This window comes from Chlamydotis macqueenii, chromosome 6 (assembly GCF_036417535.1).
Source record: "Chlamydotis macqueenii isolate bChlMac1 chromosome 6, bChlMac1.mat, whole genome shotgun sequence".
Taxonomy (NCBI): domain Eukaryota; kingdom Metazoa; phylum Chordata; class Aves; order Otidiformes; family Otididae; genus Chlamydotis; species Chlamydotis macqueenii.
Window position 1 is genome coordinate 28600297 of NC_141561.1, and position 19813 is coordinate 28620109.

At 42.7% G+C, this 19813-nt stretch overlaps 2 protein-coding genes across 2 annotated transcripts in view; one reads left to right on the plus strand and one right to left on the minus strand.

The window, feature by feature from the left end:
• DYTN (dystrotelin) overlaps positions 1–19813 on the minus strand; it is a 68314-nt gene that overhangs the window by 25397 nt on the left and 23104 nt on the right.
• On the plus strand, positions 15225–19702 carry FAM237A (family with sequence similarity 237 member A). Its single transcript, XM_010127955.1, has 2 exons — positions 15225–15633; positions 19563–19702. The coding sequence occupies exons 1-2, from the start codon at positions 15225–15227 to the stop codon at positions 19700–19702; spliced, it is 549 nt and encodes a 182-aa protein (XP_010126257.1).

Here is a 19813-nt window from a genome sequence, read left to right on the forward strand (position 1 = left end):
TCCCATCTCACAGCGAGGTTCTGTCTGTGAGAGGGCGTTGCACACAGGCTTTCATAGGTGCGTGGGACCAGCGCCTCAGCACCCAGGGCTGAGCAGACACACAGAAGGAGGGCTGCTGGGCCTGCATCAGTCCCATCTGCTGGCTTCACAGAGTTGAACAAGACCTGTATTCATTAGCTAGTTGAGGGAAGCCTTCTGCAGTTCAAAAATCTGAATGATACAATTATGAAATGTATGTAATTATTTAAATTATGTAATTATTTTTAAAAAATACATTGAAGGCCTCATAGTAACCAAATAATATGGCCTGATTTTAATGAGCTGCTGAATGAAACTCAGTTTCCCTTTTTTTTTTTCCAGACTAACTCTAGTGAACCCAGCCTGGGAAAACTAAACACATGCAGGGCACAGTTACCAAGTAACTACTGATATTTTCTGCTTTCTCCAGCTCCAGACAGGGGAATAAAACACATTTTTGTCTTAATATCTCCCAAAGCATGTTTCTTATTTAGAACTATAGAGTGAGGGAACACTATGATGAATGGATCCACTATCATCCACTTTTCTTTCCTGTCATTTAAGTGTAGGAAGATTTGTCTGAAACTCCACATGAAGTTGCAACTTTTGGCTATCATTACAGCAGACAGTCCTGAAACAGGAGTTAAGCCTTTTGTAGTATTTGAATACAAAGCATAGATGCATATCTGCTTTTGATTTTAAAAGAAAAAAAATCTTTTAAGTAGTTTTTGAAATCTTTCACAATTACAGCACAAAATATGGAAGAGTGATCTTCCTGGGGTACTTACTGTTAAGAACAAAACCAGCACAGCACAACAGCAAGTCATGTTGTACAAACCAAAAACCCCCTTTTTTGTTCCAAATGCCCTTACTACAGATTCCTACCCACAACAGCTGAAAAATTAATTTAAGATGAATCATCCATCAGAAGTATAGTAGAGCTGAAGTGCCCTCAGAAAGCTTGAAGAAAAAAAAATTAACTAGACATTTTAGTAGTAGTGATGCTTAAACCAGTACTATTGAAAGCATAAGGTCACAAAAACATTATCATAAAGCTGCACACTTAATTTAGTTCAGAGATTCATTGCTCAGAACTCAACAAGCACAACCGCACATCTTCACATTTTTGTAGGTTTGTTGAGTAAGTTGTTTAGTGGAAGCGTGTAATGCAAGAGCAGATATGGCCTCTAGGTAAGTACAAGGACTCCGTGTCTGACCAGCAGAGGCATCCACTTAAAGTGTATTATGCCTGAGCAACCACAAACTGCTAAAGGTAGCATAATTCAGAATGCTCTAGTTTGTAGAAATCCAGTAACTGAGTGTCAGTCTATCTGTTCTTGTTAAAATTTCATTTTCTTTTAAAAGAGCTTGTTTGTGTCATAAGTCACAAGATGCCCCTCATCTTTACTACTACTAGTACAACAGGTTGCACTTCAGTGTGGCACTTTCTGAGCCAGTACAAGAATTTCCCTGCCAAAGCTGTAACTCGGAGCATGAAGGAACCAACAGTGGTTTTTTTACCTGCTCTTGCATGCAGGACGCAGCTGTGCCCAACATCCATCATACAACTAGGAGGGAAGCTGCTCTTCTCAGTACTGACCTGACCAGTGCCCCTGTCTCCCAGTAGTGCCCCTGCAAAGGCTGGGTTTAGTCTGAAGTGCTGACCCAGGAACTGGTCCTCTAAGATATGCACTGCTGTGTGCCACTTAACTGTGGAGAGGCAGAAACTGGAACAAATCTCCTGGGGCCAAGTCCAGTTCTCAGATTTCATAAGCACAACACTGCACCACTTCAAAAAATTTCTGTAAGTGTTCATATATCATACATTGACAAATTTCCTCAGCCACCAGACCAAATATTATAAGCTTTGAATTTGCTCTTGAGATTATGAAGCAATAGGTTCTCATCTGCACTACCTATGACTTTGCCTATTGCTTGAAGTAAAGTCCTCCAGATACACAGAGAAGTTCAGAGAGAAGTGCAAGTTAAAGCTGTGCTTTTAACTGAAGACGGAGGCGTGAGGGTATGACACGCTCATTACATTACAGACGGGTAACAAGCTGTGGTTCCGTAACATCAGTTTCCCCTCTTCTGCAGCAAAGAGGTGCTCCCACACATAGACACACATGCTTCTCCGCAGTCTAACCCGGGCAGTGTCCAGCTAAACAATGACACTAGCAAACAGTACTTTTGACTGGTTTCCTATTCAGCTAAGATGACGACCAGTTGTTTTGGTTTTTTTCTATCAAGAATGACAAGTGTCTACCTACCTCAAACCTAGTGCTATTTGCATAAGCTTTAATTTAAGAGAAAGTAGGAGAAACTAACTTCATGGTAGGTGTGCTAAACTTGCTTCCATATCAGTTACAAGAAATACTGAGCTAACAACTGACAGCTCTGAGTTTTCCCATTTGATTCCTTTGAAAGTATTCTGTGCATATGCATGGTTATATGGAAACAAGAATCAATATCCTTATGCAAGTTGCCCTCACACATTAGATCCAAGATAAAAATTTGACAATTTGCCTTGGAACAGAATAAGCGCCAACCTTACTAATTTAGGACAGTTTTCCATAGATTGGGTCTTTGGACTATCAAGGTTGAGGTTTTAAGTATCTGCTATGTACCTGCTTTTTAGAGGAGACTCTTCATTACTGTATTACTTAGGATGCTATGGATTCACAGAAGAGTGAAACACTCCAAATTAGTACATGAAAGCTTTACTGTTCCCCAAAAGGAGCAGTTAGTATTCCAGAAAACTGAACAGATCTACCTCTACTGTCTAATCCAGGCAATGGGGCACCTGAGTGCCTTGTGGAGCTGCAGCACAACCAAATAACTCGCAGTACTTGTCACAGCAGAAGCATTTTCTTACCCGAGGGGGAAACAACCCCCTCTCCCCATCCCAAGCTGCTTTGTATGAGCACGCATCTGGGGCAAAGTCCCCCAAGGTGCTCCCAGTCACTGCTAGAGACCAGCACGTGGTGCAAGAAGGCTGCTGAGTGCAGCCTTGTGCAAGACCACCTTCACTGCTGACAAAGTGCCAGTGCCTCCCTTAAGGCAGAGGGTAGCACAGGACCCCAGTCTCCAAGCTACTACAGAGGAGCTCAGACAAGAAACCTGTGGTGCTCTCTGGAGTGACCAATGCTCTCCTTCCTGGCCTACCACGTCAGCTTGTTCCTTGGGGCTACTGAGCTACAGACTGGCTCAAGTAGAAGTCCCCTCATCCAGGGGCTTACAGAAGAAAATTGCACTAGCAGCAGCAACTGATTTTCCTGTGACCCTGCAGCTTTGACTCACCATGGACAGTGCCCTAATGACCCTTGAACAAAGATGATGGGAGCTGTGCTGAATGTCAAGCCCAAGGAAGAGCCCAGGTCATGCTGACAGAACACCCACCCTGCTTTCCACTGGTCACTGGGCTGAGCTGCGTGGCAGCAGCATTATAGACACTTGGAGCTCCAACTGTTTATAGCGCTTAGGTTTGGCAAGGCCAAATATCAAGGCTGAATATCAGCCTCAGTGCAGTCACACAAAGTATGCTTCCACTTACCTCTTCAGCTCACGTAAAGAGATGTTTATCTTCCTAACAAGGACCTGTTTCCAAAACATGATTTATAGCAGTCTAGTTTGCTCGAACACACACCAGTAACTACAATTAGAGAATGACTACACAGAACTTGCTGTAGCAGTGCTCATGGTCACGTTACGCAGTCTCAATCAGTGCTTTCAAAGAGAAAGCTCAAGTTATTTTTATAATATGGGGACTATAGTCTAAGCCTCTGTACTCCATTCATATATTTATGTAGGCATTTGACATATTCTGACCATCCATTTCCTCCCCAGACCTATTCCCTTGTCAACGTGCCCTACTCTAAGTAAGGGTGGCACAACAATGAAATCAGATGGATGCGAAGTGCACAAGCAAGCCTGTTTGCTTTGGAGTCAGTAATTTCTCCCCTATTTCCTTTCAGGCACATCTGAACTCTGTATTGTTATTGCAAGACTTGCGCCATTATGAAGTTACTCTTACAGACATTGTTAACAATAACATAGTTTACAGACAATGCATGCTTGACTAGGACTTCTGGGTAATGAGAAAGCAGTTCCAAGAAACTGGCACTATCATTGTGCCCTCCAGCATTCATTGAAAAGCTTTAGGAAATTAAAGATTTTAAATTATCCTTTGTTTAATGAGGAGGCCCTGAACTCAAGACTCAAAACTGCCTACTTGCAGAAAGAAAGAAACAATTCCCTTACGTAGCAGGATCCTAACTGTGTACTGTTGGATCAGAGGGCTGGACAGGTAGGCAAAAGATTCAGGTCCCATTATATTTTGCTTCACTTTTCCTTCCTCTGATTTGGCTGGGTATTTTTCACTTCAACCATCAGATCTCTAGGACAGGAACTGTCTTACTCAAAAGTGACCATTAGCCCAGGGAGCTCTGATTTCAGGCAGAGCTGGTTAGCCGGTAGGTTTATGACAACCCCATACACAAGCATTCAAAAAAAAAAAAAATTGTAATTCTTCATGAAATATGATGCTCTTTAGGTATGTCTAATTAAGAACAGAACAGGAGGGAAAGGACCTTGTTAAATCAAACCACGGTCTCTCCAGAAGCTCTGATTTAAAGATGAACTTACTACATAGAATTTCCACTCTAGTATCACCTTTGTGGCATCTCCTTTGAGATTAGGTTTCAAAGGGTACATTTGTGAAAGAAAAATGGAGGTTTCAAAGGCTGAGTGATCTGAGCTATTAAAAAACAAAAATAAAAATATTTTTAAAAACAACAATAATAATAAAAAATATCAATGCTCTATCTACCTCTAGCACACTGTTCCTTACTGAAAATGTATAGATTTGTCTGGTCTAAGTATACTAAATAACAGAGCTTGTACTACTTCACTCGGAAAAATAATCAGCAGGGAAATCTGCCTTCTTAAATAAGTTATGCATGATAGCATATTGATACCTCTACTCGGATTTTGCATGGAAACAACCATTTTTGTCTGACACCAGTAGCTTTAGTGTATGTAAAAGGCATACATCTCTGGTTTAGTGCGCTGCAAGTACTTAATGAGTGCCAAGGAACACTAAGCCAGAACTAGTAGCAGAACATACAATAGAGCAGATTGTTTGCTAGACTACCTGAGAATCAGCAAGTAACTAATGAAGGCTGAAGATCCCACAAGACCATGCCTTTCACAGGAGACAGAACATCCTTGTTACTCTCCAGAACCTACTTGGCTCTAAATAATTTGCTGCCCCATCTTCAATTTCTTCTTGCAGACTAGTTTCCCCAAACAGCTTCAGATCTGAACATGCAGGCTCCTGGCATCAGGTCTGGTTGCTAGTAGAGTGCCTCTGCTGTGGGGCGAGTGTGACAGTAACAGGGCTGGCACGGCACAGAAGCTTTCCATGCTCAAAACACCCTTTTCTCACAAGAGTGGCAGGAAAGAAACACTCTTAGAATAAGAAAAGGTAGGAGAGACCACATTACCATCACAGTCTTGAAGTCATAGATTGGTTCTCCAGGAAGAAAAAGAAAAATGTGCAATTATTAATAATTCTTACAAAATGGCGTCCAAAGTACGGAGTTGCCAGCAATGCCAAAAACAAGGACCAGACTGATTTCATGACCAGTGATGTTACCATATCATAAGCCAGTAATGCCCAGTACAACAAAATGAGAATTCTCATCCATTTCCAAGAAATGATAAACAGCACCAAAGGAAATATGTGATGCAACTTAGGGATAGACATAACACAACCCTGCGAACAGGTAGTACAACATTGTGTCCAGGGACTCAAATAAAATAATGAGCACTTGTAACAACTTTAACAAACTCTAGTCAGATCTGTCATTACCTCAACCCTTTGAGCCCTATGCTGGGCACCAATAAGACTGTGATGGTTTAGCCCGAATCACCACACAGTTTCTCACTCACCTTCCCCCTCCCCAGCAGGATGGGGGAGAGAATTGGGAAGGAAGGAAGAACTCGTGGGTTGAGATGAAGACAATTTACTAAAATAACAAGTGAAAACTACAATAATAACAGAATATAAGGATATTAAAATATACAAAGTGAACAATGTATGTTTTCTCACCACCCAATGTCCCAATGACCAATACAGCCCATCCCGAGCAGTGATCACGGAAACGAAACCGAGCGGCAAGCAAAGGAGCAAAAGGGAGCCAGCAAGGTAGAAGGAATGATGCCAGCAAATAAGGGGGAAAGATGGATGCCAGGAAGGCAGATACCCACACTGGCCGGCCCCCACTTATATACTGAGCATGACGTTTATGGCATGGAATACTCTCTTTGGTCAGTTTAGGTCAATTATTCTGTCTGTCTTTCTCCCAGCTTCCTGCATCTGCACATTAACGAGACTTGTAAAGCAGGACAGTGTCCTTGGTCTCATTCGCAACAACTCATATGATCAGGGTGTTTTATCAACATTCTTCACACACAAAATCCAAAACACACCAGCTACTGAGAGGAAAATTAACTCTATCCCTGCCAAAACCAGGACAATCTCTTCTAATAAGGAACTGCAGTTCCTCACACCTTCTAGTGGAAGCAGAAACCTGTGGAGATAGAGCAACACACACTCGACCCATTTGCACCAAGGCCAAAATATACCAGTGATTCTAAAGGCCTTAATAAACAAGGTCTTTACACACTGCAGAAACAGGATGAGAAGATCTAGCAATAAGAATTAAATCACTGAATGGCTAGAGATCTGCCACACAGTAAGAAAATCAGAATAGGAATATGATCATTTGATGACATGGAGGGAAACAAAACACACCACATGGCTGGCACGTCACACAAATAATCACCTAACATCATATTTATCAAGAAACCATTAAGAAGTAGAAATCCTGTAAAAAATTAGGTGGGCTTTGGCCTGGTTTTCTTATGTGAAATAACTGCAGCACTAGCTCACAGTGAAGATCTGTAAACACATTTTGAAGAGTACACAAGCAACTACTAGTTAGTAGCAACTGGCAAAACTCAATGGTATTCCAGACAAATACCACAACACTTACCCATAACTCAAGCTATGTTCTAAAATTGTGTCAGGAGAGAAATACCAGAATATTGCAACTTATAACTGGCTAAGGTTTAGCCAAAGAAAGTGACAAGTCAGAGGCACTAACAAGCTCTGTTAGGCAAGATACTGAGCCCTTTGACAATGGTGGTGGTGTATGTTCTCACAGGGCCAGACAACACAGGGCAAACAAGACAGGCTCCTCATGAAGACAGGTTAAGGTAACTTGGATTGTTGGGCCCGGTAAAAAAAGCAGCTAAGCCTCAGCTAAGCTATCTAAAAACATTAACTTCCCTTCAAGTAACTGTGAAGATAACAGAGCCAAATTCTTCTTGGTAAAGATATAAAGGGAGCAATAGTTCCAAATTAGGAAACTCAAGCTAGATAGTATGAAAAAAAAAATTCTACCAAGAGTCCAGCCACAGCTGACTTCATCTAGTGTTGGTTCAAGCAGAAGTTTGAACTACAGACCAGAGGACTGTTTCCACCAACACTTACTGAACTTCATGAAATTCAGAGCACAGAAGTACGTCCTTGAAGGTGGAAGAAAACAGCAGAAGCAGAGCACCACAAAACTTGTGTAAGTCATCAGGGGCTTGAGTCCATTTCTCAGGCACAGGCCAGAGACATCCTAGGGTGTCCCACAGAGCTCCAGCTCCTGGCCCAGAAATACACTGGTCTCCTGCCTGTCTCACATCATGTCTGCTAGCCATGGAGATGTTTTAGGTCATCACCTATAGTGTATAGCACTGAAGACTTCTATGTTTAAGTAACTACATCTCTCCACCAGTTAGAACTTAAGTGTCACATTGCATCCACTGACTTTTCTGTTGGCCATTTCAACAGAGAACAAATCTAGAGGATTACTTGACATCAAAAGTTTTAGAAAATACCAATACTTTGATACAGACTACTTATCAAGAGTTACACAAGCAATTCTGGATGGCAGGTAAGGGTGTGATCAAGTCATGTGGTGAAGAATTTGTTCAATTTTGCCCCCTCTTTCCACTTAAAAAACATCATCTCCTGGTAATAGGACACAGACTGCTCATTATCCTATATAATTTCCTAGCTAGAATTATTTTTTCTGAAACAGATACTCTACTTTTTAAACAAGTTCTGCATTCAGAGGCTCTCATTGTTCTTTACTAGGCAGTAGAGTAACTCTGAGTCCACTCAGAGTCCTGACTCAAAGCCCTCTAAATATAATTTTAAAAATTAATAAAAAATATCCACAGACTTTGGATCAAGCATAAGTATTTCATTTTCAAGTAGCTCTTAGGTGTATTTTTCAGGGAGCCAATTTTAAGGACAGTTTAATGTCCTGCTTAAAAGAGAATTTGAAAAAGGTATAAATGGGAATTTGATTCCTCACCCTGCCTTTGCAGATTTTGAAGAAAAATCAAGTATCTGCCATGTACTATGATTTTAAAACTAACACACATTTGGGCTTCCCCCCCACTTTGAGAGCCACAAGTTTTGCCTTTGCTGTCACTTAGTCATGTTTCACAAAAAGCTGGGATAATTTGGAACCCAATTCAGCAAAACAAACTTTTAGCTAAGAATATGTCTTTAAAGCATTTTTTGGATTAAGGCTTAAACAGGTCTCTTTCGTCATGCAGCTCATTTTACAAAGCTAAATATTGGGTACAAACGTGGTTGCTTATGGAAGTAACAGGCAAGCTGTATGTACCATCACACATTGCTGTCTCTCAGTCTCAGTGCTGAATTTAATTTTTTTAAAACTTGTAAATGCTTACTTAGCTCAAGCAACCAGAAGCCACTGCGTATTAACTGCTAATGTTAAGCCACACTGGAGGGTTTGAAGGGAGCAAATGCAGGAAGGAAGCAACTCTGTACATAGTTGTTTATGCCTTTGTTCTATTCAAAATACAAATACCAATGAGATACCCTCCTACTTTTCTGTCTCCCCATCCTCTACTCCTATAGCCTGACCATTTTAACTTTCACTTATTTTTAGTTTTATATTTTTCTCATAGAAATAATTTCATTTCTGTAGCATTACATGATCCAAAATATCTCCCTTATTTATGAGTTAAAGAATTAACTTTTCTTGATAAAAATATCCTTTTGCAAATGACTCTGGCTTTGATCTACAGCCCATCTGAATTAAATTTATTCATAAGATACGGAGACCCACTGAAGATGTGAACACTGGCTGTAAGTGGAATACATCATGCAGTGCAATGAAAGAAAGATTATTGATAGCCTGAAAAGGGCACAGAAAGGTTTACTGAGGGGGAGTACACAGAACTGAGTGAGATGGCCAATCTTTCTGTTTCTTCTCCACTACGAGGCTGAGGCGATGAATCCCATTATCAAAAAACTCTTTCCCAGAAATAGAATATGAGTGCTCTGGTTCAGAGGGAACAGAGCGTAGTAGGCTCAGGAAGTATTTGTGGAGCTGAGTATTTTATCTGTAGCAGTATTTCCCTTGAGCAGCAACTCTCATTTCTCTGAGAACCCCTGGTTCAGCACCCTTGGGTCTACCAGAAGGATTCTGAGTGGAATGAAGCCAATATTGTTCTTGATCCAAAACCATATAAAGTGCTCCCCAGAAGGGGGCACAATTAAACAAACTCACTTCTTGAGTTTGAATCCAGAAATGTTCCAGGTCGGCAGAAATGTATCAACCCACAATAAATATTTTGCCTTTTCCTTTCCGATTGCAGCCTTCTGCTCTATCCTTAACAGCACGGGGTAGAGTAGTTAGAGCAATGCACCACAGACCCAGCAACGACAGCAAAAAAACACTCCTACAGCATCTTAGTCCTGCTGTGGTCTGGCTTCCTGCACCCCAACCAACCATAAACACAAGCAGCCTCAGAGCCTTTTCTGCCCAGGAGCTGCCCTTAGGTTACAACACCCACATATTACAGGTGCACTTTCCTTCTCTCCCTCACCCAGTTCAACCCCTAAACACAGAGGCTAGGAGATGCACACTGGTAACTCACTTGCCAAGGGGGCTCCAGATAGCACACGGGCCCACAGTCAGCTCCTACAGAACAGACATTAAAAAAAAAAAAAAATCCCTAAGGATTATTTTAGCCCTAGAACTAGAGAAATAGAAGTCTAATTGAATAGTCTGTATTTGATAGCACAGAGATAAAACACTGGAGATCCTACATGCAATGAGATGCCTCCCTCTGCTATGTTGCAAGGGCTCCTTGCAAGGCATTGCACTCTCCAGTTCCCCCTGAAGTCTGTTTCAGTGGTTGGTGGTCACTATTCCCCCATTCCCAATCTCACAATCTTGAGAAATAAACTGAACATTTGCAAATTTGCTGAAGTCCTATAATATAGTTATCTACATTGGTTCTAGCCAGCTGTTCTGTTGCCCCCAAAAAGTTCCTTTCACTTTTGTTAGAAAGTAACACTGCTTTCACAAAATACACTTTCACATGAATTGCTCATTAAGAAGAGGAAATAAAGCATCAGAAGAAAAAAAAACGTTTATTGTCATAAATGCATCGTAAGATCATGGGTTAGGAAAGGAACATGCTTCTCCATTTACACAGACTGGATGCACAGAAGGACGTAAATCCTGAGGACATAGATGACTAACAGAAAAATCAGTGTTTCAAGCAAACCTTCCACCTAGTATAAACCAGTGTGGTCCCACTGACTTCCACAAAAATAAGCCTGGTGCTACTGAAGCACAGTTGCTTCAAGTAGAAAGGATTTTCCTTCAAAGACAGAAGAGAGCTGCCTAGTGAAATTCTTGAAAAACACAGGCTGCTGCCCAGTTAGTATGGGCTGGTGCAGCTGCACTGACTTCAGACAGGCAGTAGAGTGCTACATGATTTGGCCTATAGACTACACAGAGTTATCAAAAAAGAATGGTCTCACCCTCGCTATTGCTGCAAACAGCTAGTGTTAAAAAAGTTATGCCTGACACTGGTTAGGTACCAGTTCCCAGAGCCTCAGCTCTTCAGGTTGTATGTCTTCTGCATGTGGGTGGCTACAGAAGGCACAGTGAACACTGACAGAGTTGTTACTCGCAGAGTGCAGCTCAGCCTTTCCTCCCACACTGCATGTACCAGGAGATGGCCCTTCCACTTCCCTACTAGCTTGGCCTGTTTCTCTAAGGTATACAGAGTATTTGCAGCTGTTCCAAGGGTTGCAGCTGAGAACCTCACAGAAAGGAAATGCAACAAAAATAGACCACATGATTATTTTTTTTTTCCCCAAGGGAAAATGTAAGCAGGGCCCTCTCCTTTTGGAGGGTGTGGAGTTCTCCAAGGAAGCTTTACCTAAAGTTGCGCGAATTGATCTGCAGTGAGTAGCTCAGCCCCATTGCTGCAGTTAATGCCTTTACTGGCTTTCTTCTGGGACTCTGCTCTTCTCTGAGTCTCTGCTTCAGTTCCCTGGAGAGCTGACCCTGCTGCTGTAAGGGCTGAGCCGCAGCCAGCAAACAGCCCTAGTTGTGCCACACAGCCTCCTGCTCTAGGGTGGAGGGACCTCCAGCAACCAAGATGCCTGGGGGCTGAGCCAGGCTCAGACAATCTGAGCTCAAGGTGGGGACTTATTTTTTTTACCCCTGGCCCTCCCAGTGCAGCCGTGCTAGGAGAGGGGGCACGGGGAGGGTTGCAGCTTTGCCAAGTACCCCAGTCCCTTACTCTTCTACCGCCCCCGCACACAGCGCTGTCCGGCTGGCCCCCGGGAGGGCCGGGGTCCGCAGGGAGAGGAGGTCAGGCGGAGCAGAGCACGCCTCGCAGCAGGGGCAGCTCCGCAGAGGGAAGGAGGGAGCGCCGGCTGCCCGGGAGCAGCGGCCGGGGCCCCCGGGGGTGGGGGCTTCTCCCCGAGCCCTGACGTAAAAACTAAGTGGGGCTGCCCGCTCCGGCTTCTTAAGGAGCGCGGCGGCGGGCGCGGAGAGCCTTGCCCTGCACGCCGGAGCGCCGAGGTAAGGGCTGCGGGCGCGGCGGGGCCGGGGCGCCAGGCGGGACAGGAGCGGGAAAGGGCCGCCCGACTGCGGGGGGGGGCGAAGCCGCCCGGAACTCGGGGAGCCCCGCACGGAAACTCCGCAAGTAGCGCTCGCCGCCGAGGCGGGTACCCGCCGCTGCTCCCCGGGACCGGCTCGGGCGTCTGCAAGGTCTAGGATGGAGTGACCAGTCACAACGGGCAGCTTCGGCCACGTAAAACGGGGATAGCGACTGAGCCAATTAACTTTTTTATTATTGTTATTGTAAGGCGTTATTCTCGACAGGGAGTGGAATGGGGGGTTAAACTACGAGGAGAAGGGGGAAGAGAAAAAAAAAATCAGAGGCAGAAGGTGTAAATAGCACAGATGCACGAACTTCAATTTATGGACAGAAAGACCTGAAGATTGGAGGGCAAGGGGGGGAATTACATGGAAGCATTCATCACAAGCACAGGTAAGACATTAATGAGAACTGATATCTCCTGAGCATCCCCTCAGCTTTCAGCCATCTAAACAAAAAAAAAAAAAAATCCTGAACGTTGTAGAAGACTAACGGCAAAATACTGCTTGAATTCAACCAGACCATAAGGACTAGTGGTCTTGGATACTGGCCCTGACCAATGCCATTCACACCACACCTGAAATGGCACCCACCCTCACACTCACGCTCCCTGCCCAGGGCAGTCCTTATGCTCACACCTCTGACAAATCCAGAACCCTTGTCCTTGTCTTACCTATTTTTGTAACTTAGAAACTTTCCAAAGGTGCTGGGGGGCAGAGAAAGCAAAGCAGCCAGTTCAGTTGTTAACCAGTGCAAACCAGGCAGCCTCTGTCCAAATGACTGAACCATTCTTAAAAGCCAATTTTAGTATTACTCCTTTGTTTGAACTGTCTGTTGGTGGTGGGTTGTTTTTTTTTTTCCTCCCCACAGTCATATCTGAGATTGCTAAATTGTTTTGAAAACTAGAAGCTTGAGAAACAAAGGTAATTACATCCCTTGAAAAAGTCTTGCTAAACAGATAGATATGTGCATATTGCATAGCATATATGTGCAGGTGTCTGCTGCCCAGTGGAAAGGCTCTGATGCACAAAAAAGTAAAACAGTAGCGACTCACAGGATGTCTTCGGTTTTGCTTCTAAGAAAGTAATCAAAACCTGCCTTGTGCAGTAGGGTACAGGAGAACAATGCTTCTGGAGATTTAGGAGCAGCATAGGAACAACCCCATTACTACCACCACTATCATAACTGACATCCCTCTAGGCAGGGCAGCATGGGAAGAGTGCGCTGTCCCTCTTCTAATCATTAAATGCAAGGTTCAGATCCAAGGCTGTGAAGCTAATTCTCCTCATGAGATCCCAACTCAGATTACAAAGTGACCGTAAGCAGTTGGAGAGTAAAGTCTGCATACCTCCAAAATATTTTCAGACCCTGACCAGATAGCGGGCTAGGTAAGAATATCACTGCCAGGACTGAAGTGTCTGAAGAGTCCTTTAGCTTGACAATGAAATATGTTCCACAAAGCAGCCTACGCTTCCCTGGTCTTGCACACCGGCTGTGGTTAGGCTACCTTTCACACACAATCTGTCTGCACATACTTATCCTGCCTTCAACACTTTTCTTCAGAGAAATATTGCTTGTGCTTTTGATGTTCACTCATGGAAGAGGCTTTCTACACAAAAAGCCAGTTGATTATTAAGTTATGCTCATTAAGAGAGGTAGCTTCTCCCCCCACAGCACCCTCTAACAATCAAACCAAAAACATAACAGCATGAATACTCAACACATCAGCACACACAAACAGAACTGTTTATCTTAAAAAGCTGATCTCAGATGTTGCTGGTTTCCACAAATGGAATGTTCTCCATATGCCATGAGCTACCCTAAAAACAACCCTTGAACATGAGAAACATGTATCAGAAATGCAATACTAGAAATACTAGAAACATGGCAGAAAATGAACCATAGAAGCATGTACTAGAAACAAAATCTGATGGAGGCAGCTGAGCCTTTCTGTCCCCCAAAGGTTATCATTCTCAGGATTTCTCTCATTATAGCTGCTACTTATCAAGTTTCACAATTTTACTGTAAGACAATTGTTACAGTGATCTGCAATAAGCACCTGTACTTATATATATGCCAGTACAGGAAAGACATGGACCTGTTGGAGCACATCAAGAAGAGGGCCACAAAAATGATCAAAGGGCTGGAGCACCTCTCCTATGAAGAAAGGCTGAGAGAGCTGGGGTTGTTCAGCCTGGAGAAGAGGAGGCTCTGGGGAGACCTTATTGCTGCCTTTCAACACTTAAAGGCAGCTTATAAGAAAGATGGGGACAGATTTTTCAGCAGGGCTTGTTGCAGTAGGACAAAGGGTAATGGTTTTAAACTAAAAAAAGGTAGATTCTGACTAGATTTTTTTACAATGAGGCTGGTGAAACACTGGAACACGTTGCCCAGAGAGGTGGTGATGCCCCATCTCTGGAAACATTCAAGGCCAGGTTGGATGGGGCTCTGAGCAACCTGATCTGGTTGGAGATGTCCCTGCTCCTTGCAGGGGGGTTGGACTACAAGACCTTTCAAGGTCCCTTCCAACCCAAACCATTCTATGATTCTGTATGCATGTATACATGCTGTACAATACAGCTGCTATGCTGTGGCTTTGCTGTATCCTCTTTTCAGAGCTGTTCTGCATTTTAGCAGGTAAAAGAACCCTGTTCAATGGATGATTTTGCAACCTACCATTAATTCTTTAGAACACACTTAACTTTCCACCTGCTGTTCAGTGATCTCTGCGGATTATTTTAAAGGGCTCATAAAATTCTGAGGAAAGCAAGACTGCCTAAAGGCTTAAATTCTCTGTAAAAAGGGATGGATTTTACTGAAAACAGTTAGGGATCTGTAAGTCAAGAAAGACCAAAAACTTTCTTATCCGAAACTTCTTCATTTTGAAAGTTTGTCATATGGATTTGAGGATGATTAACAAATTTTAACACATGCTTCTGCTGCACAGAGTAATGCAACTTCACTAGTATTATTTGTACTCGTACATGCAAAAAAATCATATACAGATTTTTTTAAAGAACAAAGAAACAATGATCAATATCTGAAGTGCCTTCTATACCATGTTAGGTACCAGGGCTTTGTTCCTCATCTAACAGCAAGGAGTTTTTCAGCTTCTTTTGGTTTTGCCATATTTTAGTGACACAATGGACCTTGGGAGCAGAGGAAGAATCCACTGCAACATGAGACTCACTTGCTCACTGCTAATCCTGGGAGCATTCTGCGTGACACCTTTCCTCTGCCATAGCCAAATTGATCCACTAGCTCTTGGGCAAGCAGACCCCCAGTGCTGGGAATCCTCCTCCACTGTTTTACTGGAGATGAGGAAGCCTCGCATTTCTGATTCTGTCAGTGGCTTTTGGGACTTCATGATCTTCCTGAAATCATCAGAGAACTTGAAACATGGTGCTCTGTTCTGGGACCTGGCTCAGCTCTTCTGGGATATCTATGTGGACTGTGTGCTCTCTAGAACTCATGGCCTAGGGAGAAGGCAGCTAGCAGAAGCTGAAGAGAAGATCACTACTCTACGTTCTCAATTCACAGGGAGAAACCAAGGTTACTACTACTACTACTACTACTACTTTAATATATGTCTCATGGGCAATAACCAGAGTCCAGTAGAAAAGAGATAAGGCTTATTGTGTTATGTGGTAATAGTACAGAAACAGAAGACAGTGCTGCACAACCACCTCCCAATCCAGTACAGAGCTACATTTATGTTTAAAGTGATTGGTAAGAATTTGACCTCCAAACAGCACAAACTCTAATAAGCAGTTTTCAAGTTTCAGTTGGTGGGGGAGGAGGGGCAGCAGAAAGTGAAACATAGGAGGATTCAAACAAAGAAGGTAGCTCAGCAACTGGTCATACAAAGATATTCTCCCACACCAGCATTTTTACCACTGTTGTGCTGTGAACAGGCTAGTTCTGAACTCCTCATTCCGAGAGGTGTGTTACCCCTGGAATGCATCGCACGGGTGCCGCTGAGGAGAGCGGCAGTCTTTCAGCAGAAGAGCAAGGATATGTTTACTTGCCATCTAATAGTCAACCACTAGATATTTCCTATTTCCATACTGGTAACTTTGCCCAACACACAATGGAAACAGACCTAGGACTCAGATGTGTGCAAGCTTTCAGACACAGCTACAGGTCCAGGAGGAGGAACACTACCTACCTACCTACCTATTAAGTGCTGCAATTCCAGATCTCCAGTTTCCCAGCCCCAGAGCAGAATCCACAGGCTTAACATAAGTGTCTCCATACGTGGTAAGGTGAGAGCTGGCACCTCACAGCGGGATCTGCAAATGGTAGCATGTCACTTAGCCTCCCTAATCCCAGCAGGAGGATACAGCATAGCTTTTCCTAAATCTCAGTCCCTTCCAAGGCTCTGGTTCTGATTCTGCAACCAACAGATGCATCCTTCCCTTGAGAACATCTGCTTTCAGAAAGTGGCTGATGCTATAATTTGACAGAGGGACAGAAGTGCTGCTGCCATCACCAACATGTGTAGCACACATGACACACAGGGAGAAGGCAGAACTGCCTTTCCACTTGAATAGATTCAGACCCTTATCTCCACTTCCTAGTCTTCCACCTCAGGGAAACTATACCACTGGACAGTCCAGCTCTTGCCCACAAACCTTAAAAAATTTTGTGTACTGAAAGATAGGAAGTATCGAGAGGTCCTTACTCCCACTACCTACACATTAAACTAGGAGATAGGAGTTGTGTTTGAATTGATCCCCTCAGACTGAAGAACTCATATGCATGGCCAGTTTCTAAACTCTGAGCCAAACAACAACTATCTGCATTTTAAAAGCAAAGAGTGGATCCTGTCCTGCTCTACAAAGAATCTGAGCTATCACATAGCTCTGTTAAGATCTTTGCTGTGTTGAGATATGCTGATGGGTCCCAAGTGGCTTTAGACATCATAAAGGCAACAAGTTGCTTAGTCCTGACCAGACTGATGCACTTTTGGGTGCAAATGGAATGCAGCTTTAGAAAAACGAGGCAGTAGTACTATCAAAAACTGAGACACCCACCAGGCTGAAGCACCAGATGAATTTTTGTTTTCAGGACTGCAGCTTTGAATGCCACAGCCTAAATTCCCCCTTAGCCTTTTGTTTACACGTAGCTCTTCATACCTATATCACACTGTGATTTTCCTGAACAACGAGATTTTGTTCCAGTCAAGATTAACAGTCTGATGTGTTTTGAAGAGTCAAATAATGGGTTTTGTGATTAAAACTTACTTTTGTTTATTCCTATACAAAAAGATTTTAAGACGCTACGAAGTATTTACACTTTAAGACAAACAAAGATTCCTCCCCTTCTCTATTCTTTTATCTCATTGTTTTGTGAATTCTAATCGGTTAATCTGGTTTCTCTGTACAACTGATTAACATCAGTCAGTATCAGGCAGCTTATAGCAGTGACAGCCTAAATTTTCTATTTTGGAGGACCTATCTAACCTCTCATCCAAGTCTCACAGCTCCTTAACAAAGCTAGCTGTTTTAATCTCTGTATCCTTTGACTCTACTGTCTTGTTTACTCAGTGGAAGCAGAAATCAATTGTTAATAATCGCAGATAGAAATTACATCCTAGCAAATGATGAGGAATAGAATTACTGCTTCTTATGCGTAAAGAGATGTACAAACCTGTTTTCTTAGCCCAAAGAACAGCACTAACAGCATTTGAACGACCTCATGTACTTCACTCCATGCCTACATGGGCAGGTATGAATAGCTTTCAGTAGGCTTGTTTTAGAAGTCAAACAACAAAGTAAGATTTTTTTTTTTTTACTTTATACTGTTACTTTTACAACTCTTGATAACATCTTTATTACTCCATAATGAAGTTTTTTATCATATTCCTCTTAAATATTCACAATCTCAATTTGTTTGTTTTTCTAATTGCAAACAGGATCATAAAACAGGAGCAATCTGTAAGCTGCATTCACTGTAATTCCTTGAACATATCATTGAATTGGAAGAGCAAGACAGAGATCTGAACTTGGCACAGAAATGCTGATGCTAAGGTGCTATTATTCTTGTGTCAGAACTAAAGGATAAATCCCATGAGGTCATTGTGAAAGTTGAGTATCAGGAACTGAGCTTTTCTAAGAAAAAAACAGAAGAGCCCTCCAAACCAAAAAACCTAGTGAAGCCCTTGGTAAAGCCTCTCAGTAGTGCTGAGCAGAACTACTTTGTCACACTTAAGAAACACTTCCACAGTTCCCCATACTTTGCCCTCCTGAGAAATAAGTCTGCCTGAGTGTACACCAAGACAGTGGTAGAAGTAGCCTAGGTCCAGACTTAAGGGTTCAAATACCATTTTCTGAACCAATCTAGTACTGCCAGGCTCCTAATTGTAGTCACTAACAGGTCAGAAGATACTCTTCAAACTCTACACAATCCATGAGAAACACAACAAAATTAGAACAACTACATATGAGTTATCTGACAAACTGCCTCCATCCAGCTAACATCCTACTTAACCCAGCTGCATTTCAACTTCCCTAAAGAGCCTGCAGAGAAGCGCTAGTCAGCTTTAAATTGAAACATGGAGAGTCCTTTACAGTTACCCAGCCAAGACATCTTTAATAACTCATCCTTTTCCTCTAACAAAACCCAAACACTATGGAAAAGCAGGTTTCATAAAAACATTTCCAATATATTAAAACACTGGAGTTAGATACATTATAGTTGTAACAACTCTTAACGAGCCAAAATAAGACTCAAAAACCATAGAGAAAACATAGCTTTTGTACTTACAGCAAATCTTCCTGAAGAGCAGCTACACAAGAAGATTCTCCTCAAGAAGCCACATGGCACATCCCCAGCATAAACATTTGAAAAATACAGACACAAAAACTTATCTTCTGCCTCTTTTCTCCTTACCCAGCAGTCCCCCTGCTACCTCACCACTCAGAGTGGCCACAGCTGTGTACACCTCCCTCACAAGTGTGGGTAATTGGGCTCAGATCAGCCCTTGCACCTGGCCTAAGACAGGCACAACTTGCTGTCCCAACTCTGCTGGGCTGCAGGGTGCCAGGGAGGGCAAAGGCTGCTGTATTATGCATTTGAGATCTGGTAAATAAACAGATACTCTGTTAACCAGTTACTTTTTCAGAAGACAAATGTGTCTAAAAGAAATAAAGATAATCTGCTGGCCCTTTGAGATCATTGCAAAGAAAATGCCCTATAGTTCCTCAAGAAAATAATAAATGTGCTCCTGAACAGTGTGAGAGATCTCAGCCACTGTGCAAGGAGGTTGATGACAAGCCAGTGAGTCAGTAAGACTGAGCAGACTTGAGTGCTTTGACTCTGCTAATTACAAGTGGAAGAGTTTTATAGGAAGACTGAAGGAAAAGGTCCATGCTGGGAGAAAATGCTGGGAGAAATATGGATGTGTGAAACTGAGTATTCAGCTGCTCATTGCTGTTTGGAAATTGTTTACTTATATGCCTTTTCATGTCACTTTTCAGGGATATTTTCTCATATTCAGAGGTCGCCAGTTCTGAAGAAGACAGACTCGTTTGAAGGTTTAACAAGTATCTACATGCATAAGAGTAGATCTGCATTACTTCGAAGAATCATTGGAGAGCTAGGGAAAAAGAGGAAATGACACATTTAGTCCAAGATCTTCATTTGAAGATATTTTTTAACTACTTGTCTTAAATTTTTGCATTTTAGTCCTCACTGATGTCAATTTATGTGGCGGAAGAAGGCCTATAAC

What these genes read in the sequence shown, in the direction of transcription:
- FAM237A (XM_010127955.1), top strand. Translation starts at nt 15,225, where the DNA reads ATGGACCTTGGGAGCAGAGGAAGAATCCACTGCAACATGAGACTCACT. An exon ending in ATTCACAGGGAGAAACCAAG is followed by an intron (nt 15,634 to 19,562) that starts GTTACTACTACT and finishes GTCACTTTTCAG; the next exon opens with GGATATTTTCTCATATTCAG.